General features: G+C 39.4%; 1 protein-coding gene across 1 annotated transcript in view; it reads left to right on the forward strand.

Annotated features, from left to right (window-relative positions):
• The window catches only part of LOC102863790 (homeobox protein NANOG-like), a 74,756-nt gene extending 67,490 nt beyond the window's left edge, over positions 1-7,266 (forward strand). The window contains exon 6 of the mRNA XM_006903137.1: positions 7,024-7,266. Coding sequence (XP_006903199.1) covers positions 7,024-7,266 — 243 coding nt within the window. The remainder of the gene's footprint in view (positions 1-7,023) is intronic.
• Positions 7,267-8,117: the final 851 nt, after the last annotated feature.

An 8,117-nucleotide genomic window follows, 5' to 3' on the forward strand; every position in this document is an offset into this window, starting at 1 on the left:
AAAAAAATATTTTCCAACAGAGTGAAAAGAAAACCTACTGACTGGGAAAAACATTTGACAATACCATATCAGACAAGGGTCACATATCAAAAGTTTATAGAATCCTACAAAACCTTCACAAGAAAAATTGATAACACAATTACAAAATGGGCAAAAGATTTGGAAAGATTTTTCACAGTGGAAGATATTAGAACGGCCAACAAACACAAGAAGAAATGCTCAAAATCACTGGCAGTAAGAAAGATGCAAATCAAAACCATAATGAGATACTGTCTCATCCCAGTAACAGTGGCAAGGTTTAACAGAACAGCAAGTAACAAATGTTGGCAAGGATGTGGAGAGCAAGTAACATTTATACACCTGTATGGGATTGTAAAATGGTACAACCACTCTGAAAAACAGTTTGATGTGTCCTAAAAAAGCTTACCATAGAAATTCCATATGACCCAACTATTTCACTGCTTGAAATATACCCCAAGAAAATTAAAATTGAGGCACAAATGGAGATGTATACACCAGTGTTCATAGCAGTGTTATTCACCATTCCAAGTACAAGGAAACAGCTCAAATAAATGTGCAACCATAATCAAATGGATTAAGAAATTATGGTACATTCTCATGATTGCAGGAGCAATAATTTTTAAAATTTTTATCTAACTTGGAACAATCTGAAAAACATTGTGCTAAGTGAATTAATTCAGTCTCATGAGGACAAATATTATATAAGACCATTATTGTAGACATAGTAAGATAGCGAGTAAAATATGTATGGAGATCCAAGGGGGGGAGGTATGAGCAGAGGGGTGAAGATGGGAAAGGGAGTAATCATAGGGTTGCACAATTTGATGGGTGGGGCAGGGGTAAAGGAAATGGGAAAGATCTAGTGTGAAAAACAATGTATATGAGGTTTATAAGTATATCAGTATAAAACAAAAATTAAAAAAAAGAACATGGAAGAAATACACAGAATCACTTTATCATAAAGAATTGTTTGACACTGAACCATTTCAGGAAGAAGCATATGATCTAGAACCAACTGTAATGAAGGAAGAAATTCGAGCTGCGTTGAAGGTATTGGCAAAAAATAAAGCCCCAGGAATTAATATAATGGCCATTGAGGTGTTTCAGCTAACATATGTGACTCTAGACATGTTCACTAGCCTATGTCAAGAAATTTTGAAGACTGCAAAGAAACCCATATTTGTTACCATTCCAAAAAATAGTACTCTAAAAGAATGTAGAAATTATTGGACAAAATCATTACTATCATATGTAAGTAAAATCTTGCTGAAGATTATTTTTTTAAAAATAGCTATAACAGTACATCAACAGGGAATTTCAAGAAATTCAAGCTGGATTCAAAAGAGACAGCGCTAGGAGGGATACCATTGATGATGTCAGTTGGATTTTGGTTGAAAGCAGAGAATACCAGTAAGATGTTTACTTTTATTTTATTGACTATGTAAAGACACTTGATCATTTGGATCATACCAAATTAAGGATGACATTGAGAAGGATGAGAATTCCAGAACACTTAATTGTACTCACATAAAATTTATACAGAGACCATGAATCATTGTCCAAACAGAACAAGGGAACACTATATGGTCATGCATCACATTGTATGGTTTTTCAGTAACTGTTCAATATCTATGCTGAGCAAATAATTTGAGAAGCTGGATTATATGAAGAAGAATGTAGGAAAATTCATCAACAGACAGCGTTATGCTGATGACGTGTTCTTTTTTTCCTGAAGAGAGTAAAGAAGACTTAAAGCACCTACTGAAGATCAAAGACTCAATGGATTATATCCCACTATCAAGAACACAAAAATTCTCACAGCTAAAACAGTAAGCAACCTCATTACAGATGAAGAAACTAGTAAAGTTGTCAAGATTTCATTTTACTTGGATCCACTGTGGACATCCATAGTAGCAGAAGTCAAGAAATAAAAAGGCCTCGGGGTAAAATCTGCTGTCAAAGACCTCTCCAAATTTTTTTTTTTTTTAAGAATAACAAGTGTTTATTGACCATTTACCTTACCAAAGTCTTAAAGAGCAAAAATATCACTTTAAAGATTAAGATGGGCCTGATCCAAGCCACAGTATTTTTTATTTACTAAGTATGTATCTGAGGCAGTAGTCAGAACAGAGCAGGGCAACACTGCATGGTTCAAAATTGGGAAGGGTGTATGCCAGGGATGTGTCCTGTCTCCATACCTTTTCAACATGTATGCAGAGCATATTATCCGAGAGGCTGGGCTCTATGAGGAGAAGCGTGGCGTTAGGATTAGTGGACGATCTATCAACAATCTGTGTTATGCAGATGACACAACCCTGCTCGCTGAAACTGAGGAGGACCTCATGCACTTACTGCAGAGGGTCAAGGACTGCAGCCTTCAATATGGACTGAAGCTCAATGTCCAGAAGACAAAAATTCTCACCACTGGACCAATCGGTAGCATCAGGATGGATGGTGAACACTCTTGGCACCAGTAGCCAGGAAATCAAAAAACGTATCGCGATGTGAAAGTCTGCCGTTAAGGACCTCTCTAAAGTACTCAAGAGCAACGGTGTCTCTCTGGAGACTAAGGTGCGCCTGATACAGGCCATGCATCAGAGAGTTGGACAATGACTAGGGAGGATAGAAGGAGAATTGACGCCTTTGAGCCGTGGTGCTGGAGAAGAGTATTGGATGTACCATGGACTGCCAAGAAAACAAATAGATTCATCCTAGAGAGGGTTAAACCAGGCTGCTCCTTGGAGGCAAGGATTCTGGGGCTTCGCCTGACATACTTTGGACATGTTGTAAGGAGAGACAGGTCTTTAGAGAGGGACATCATGCTGGGCAGAATGGAGGGACAGCGCAGGAGGGGAAGACCCTCTATGAGGTGGATTGATTCAGTGACTGGGGTAATCAGGATGGGTGTGTCAGAGGCAATGAGATTGGCACAGGACGGAGCACAGTTTAGGGCTGTTGTACATAGGGTGGCTATGAGTTGCAAATGACTCGACGGCACATAACAACAACAACAACAACAACAAGTATGTATCTGAGAGAAAGTTTTGATGGCCGAGTGATAAGGAGTTCTGCTGCCACCTCAAAGTTGGTTCAAATCCACCAGCTGCTCCACAGTAGAAAGATGAACAATCTCTGCCATGTGATTTATAGCCTCTTAAAACCTGCTGAGGGGCCAGCTATATGGTAGTTCCTATTCAATGGCACCTAACAACAATAACAACACGCATCTAAAAGTTGAACAATGAATAAAAAAGAACAAAGAAGAATAAATGTCTTTGAATTGTGATGTCTTTGAAAAGTATTCAATAAACCAAAAGAACACTTCCAAAAGAACAAATAAGTCTATCTTGTAGGAAGTACAACCAGGGGGCTACTTAGAGGCAAGGATGGTGAAACTTGATCTCATGTTCTTTGAGTATGTTATCAGAAGAGGACCTGTCTTTGGAAAAAGCCCTCATCCTCGGAAAGGTAGAAGGTCAGCTGGACCTTCAGGGAGACGGATTGACACAGTGACTGTAACAACGGGCTTGAGCATAGCAGAGATCACGAGAATGGCAGAGGTAGGGTAAATTCAATCTGTTGTTCAAAGTGGCACTGAAAAAAGCATGGGGATCTTCTATAAAAACCACAACCAAGAAAATCTATGATCCAGAAGGAAGTGGTAAGAATACTGTTACAATATGAGGATTGTAATTAATGTCATAAAACAAAATGTGTATGAATAGTTGAATGGAATAATAATATGCTCTGTCAACTTTCAAATCACAATAAATAGTTAATAATAATAAGAAGAAAGCAACAGGAAACTCATAAAATTCCTAATGGAGAATGTTATACAATGCTACTGTTGTTGTGAGGATTAATTACTGCCCTGGGCTGAATTCTCAAGAGAAAGAAGCAATAATACACATTTATAATGAGAGATTATTTATTGCAAGAAAATTGTTCCCATGCTTGTAGAGCCTGGCAAGTCCCAGGTCCATGGGTAGACCTAGGAGAAAAGGTTCTTGTTTATCTGCAGAGATTAATGAATACAAGGTCAGCAAGCAAGGCAGGCCATTGGTTTCAGATATTGATGGATCCGCAGTCAAGGAGACCCCTGGCGGAGGTAAAAAAAACAAAAGGCTAAGTCAAAGCAAGAGCCAAACAGAGCAAAAGCAAGAGAATTTTGCTAGATGTCCTCTTATAGGCCATGCAGACCACACTCCCATGAAGTCCCCTTTCATCTGATTGGCTGCTCGTAGCAGATTTCTTCAAGGGAATGATTCTATGAATTGCCAAGTCAGAGAAACATAGGCAGCCACGCTGAATCTCAACCTTAATCATACAATTTAGATTGTATCTAAAGCATATGTGTGTAATTTAAGTGTCAATTATCCTTACTAGAACTATTCTAAGAAAAATAAGACAAGTAGGAAGCTCTGGTGGCCTAGTGGTGAGATGTTACATTGTAATGCCAAAGGCATAAGGGTTTGAATCCACCAGTTGCTCTGTGGAAGCAGAATGGGTCATCTCCTCCTGTGCAATTGACTGTCTCTGAAAACCCATTAGAGGATCATCTATGGGCCAGTTCCAACTCCAAGGCACACAACAACAACTGTGCTAGTAGAGGAAATGGGCATAACCACAACCAATGACAAGATGTCAAACATGGCTAAGAGTTGTATTAGTGATGTAGAAGATTAGCAGTAAAGATTAGTAATCTAGATGGCACTGGAGTTGACCCAAAAACAAAGAATGAAACTTGGTCAGATAAAAGGGAGAGGACTCAGGCAGGGGATGCAGTCGCTGATACATGTGAAAGCAACACTAGTAGGAAACTAGTGTGATTTCCTTTTGATGACCCACAAATGATTTCTCACTGCCTTATATCTCAATTCCATCAGAACCACATATAGGAGACAATACATAGACAATGCTGCATTGCTGAAATTCAGTACTCATCCATTAGATACCTGGGAGCTTACATCTAGTTTCTTCTGTATGTCATCCCATGCACTTCCCCATTTGCTAATCTTGATCATGTCTTTTGCTATCATATACCATAACTGTGAATAGAATAACAAATCAAACAAGCAATCTTGGTGTACATACAGTTCTACCTAGTAACACATGTTGGTTTTGTTGTTGTTATGTGCCATCAAGTTGTCTGTAACTCATAGCAACCCTGTGTACAACAGCCCTGAACCCTGCTCTATCCTGTGCCAATCTTATTGTCTCTGATACACCTACCTCCATTACCCCAGTCACTGAATCAATCCATCCCATCAAGAGTCTTCCTCATGAATTAACGTGGGAACTGTAAGTGAGAACTAGCTGGACAGCAACAAGTTTTTAATGAGTCTTCATTACAGAATATAGAGTCTAAGCTTCAATCCATTAGTAATTTACTAAGCCTCTCATTTCTTCCTTCATCCCAACTCACTTCTAATTCAACTTTCTAAATATCCACAGATACATACTATTCCCCAACCTCTTCTACTCTCCTTTTAGGATTATATTTGTCACTTTCTTTGAGCAGCCTTTACTAGACAGAAATAACAAAGCCAAATGACTCTAATTTCTGCACACTTCATTTTCTCTTATCACAGGCCTTATTTTACTGCACTGCAAAAGCTTATTCTTTTTTTTCAGCTTTTTAAAAATTATTATTAAATTTTATTAGTTTCAATGAACACTCACAGGGATTCTGGGCTTTCACTCCTTCATTGCCGCACCATTCTCTCCACCCTCCTCCCCAGTTTGTTCTTCTTCCCCGCCATCCGAATGTCTGTTTTAATTGTCCAATTGCCACAGTGCTTGTCAAAGTCAGTTCTGATTAATCTCCTTTGTCGGTGTGTCCTTTGCCATTCCCTATCACTCCTCCCTGAGAGAGACTTCACCCTGATTCATAAGGAAAAGGGGATGGTGTATTCTCTTGGCTACTTTCTGCTGAAAAGGGATGCTGTGGGTTTCAGGGTGAAGATCTTCTCTCACTACTCTAAAGGGCCCCTTTGGCAGTAGGAAACACATAGACTATTATGAAGATTGATTTTGGAATTTAGATGCACTCTTATTGATTGTGCTTGGCCGTACATGTTCATATCCTTGAAGATGTATCATGAGGGTGTTGCAACCTAGAAGACACAAATTTGACTAACAAGTTATAAGTACATGAGTCAAAAATTATGGAAAAGTAAAAGAAAAGATTCTTTCATTGTTTTACAAACCCTCCCCCAGGTCCCCTCCACCATGTAGCCCTCGCTCTAGACTCCTGTGATGACAGAAATACCTAGTCATATATCTCTTTTAAACAGTTTTCTCCCTCCTCTGTTTCAGTGCAGTATACATTATTGAACCCATCTTACTCAGTCTCTCCCCAACCCCAAGGACAGTCCCATTCTACAACAGTGGCATCATGTAGCAAAAGCTTATTCTTGTTTGTTTTTATAATTTTTGTTGTTCTTATTAAGAATATACAAAGCTAAACACCCACCAATTCAACAATTTCTACTATTCAATGACACTGATTCCATTCTTCAAGTTTTCTTGCTAGTCTTTCAGGTTGTTATTGTCAATCTGATCCCCTACAGGTAGATCTTAAAAGAACATTGTTCAAGGCTGACATTCTTTACTAGTTAAGCTAACGTTATTTGGTTTTAAGAAGGCTTTAGGGAATATTTGTGGTTTAAGGTTTAAGGCTTCAATAGCTTATTGAAATTATCTGCCTTCTCTAATGCAACATGATTGTAAATAATCTCTAGATAACCTTCTGGGGAGCAAGGCCATTCATTGTATACTCAGCACTAAAGTTACGGTCCATCATTATACTGGAGGTTCTAGACAGAGTCATTAAGCAAGAGAAAGAAATAAAATATACCCAGATTAGAAAGAAAGAAAGAAGTAAAACTAATGCTATTTGCAGATGAGATGATGTTATATATAGAAAATCCTAAGAATTTACTAAAAAAAAAAAACAAACAAAAACCCCAAGAAAAAATTTTAGTTAAAAAGTGAGTTCAGAAAGTTTGCAAGATAAAAGATCAGCGAGGCGGCCGAGCGGCAGACGCAAATATGCAGATCTTTGTGGAGACCCTGACTGGCAAGACCATCACTCTTGAGGTCGAGCCCAGTGACACCATCAAGAATGTCAAAGCCAAAATCCAAGACAAGGAGGGCATCCCTCCTGACCAGCAGCGTTTGATATTTGCTGGAAAACAACTAGAGGATGGCCGTACACCCTCAGACTACAACATGCAGAAATAGTCCACCCTACATCTGGTGCTGTGTCTCCGTGGTGGCATTATTGAGCCTTCCTTGCACCACCTCGCCCAGAAATACAACTGCGACAAGATGATCTGCCGCAAGTGTTATGCTCGCCTGCATCCCCGTGCTGTCAATTGCCGCAAGAAGAAGTGTGGGCACACCAACAACCTGCGCCCCAAGAAGAAGGTCAAATAAGAGCCCCCTCTTCACTGCCTCCCTTGCCTCTTGCAGGTGGCCTTCTTCTGAGCCCCATGACCCTGGGCCCTCAATAAAGTCTCTTTCATTGAACTGAAGCAAAAAAAAAAGATATAAGATCATTATATAAAACTCATTGTAGTTCCTTATTTGCAAGAATTAAAATATTTATTGAACGTACTGAAATTTAGGTATATTATTTATGTTGTTATTTTGTTGTGTGCCATACAAACTCACAGCTGACCTGAAGCAGATTTCAGAGGCTGTAAAACACAGGAGATGAGGTTGTGCATCTTTCTCCCATGGAGTTGCTGGTGGATTTGAATCATATGCCTTTGATTTAACAGAACAGTTCCTTACCAGTAGGCAGACCACCAAGGGAGTCCTTGTGGCATAGTGGTAAGAAGCTGCAGTTGATCTTTTCAGTTACCTGGTTCTAACTCAAGAGCAATTAGAGAGTGCCCGCTTAGGCAGCACATATACTAAAATTGGAACAACACAGAGAAGATTAGCATGGCCCCCGCGCAAGGGTGACACGCAAATTCGTGAAGCGTTCCATATTTTTATGTTTATCGTTAAGAGTACGGAATGAGGGTTGCAGAGTGGATTATATTTGGGGTTGGGGGTGTGGTTGGGGGATGTGTGGGGGGAATTGT

The sequence above is a fragment of the Elephantulus edwardii genome, unplaced genomic scaffold (genome assembly GCF_000299155.1).
Source record: "Elephantulus edwardii isolate Elephantulus edwardi_28Jun2011 unplaced genomic scaffold, EleEdw1.0 scaffold00516, whole genome shotgun sequence".
NCBI classification, from domain to species: domain Eukaryota; kingdom Metazoa; phylum Chordata; class Mammalia; order Macroscelidea; family Macroscelididae; genus Elephantulus; species Elephantulus edwardii.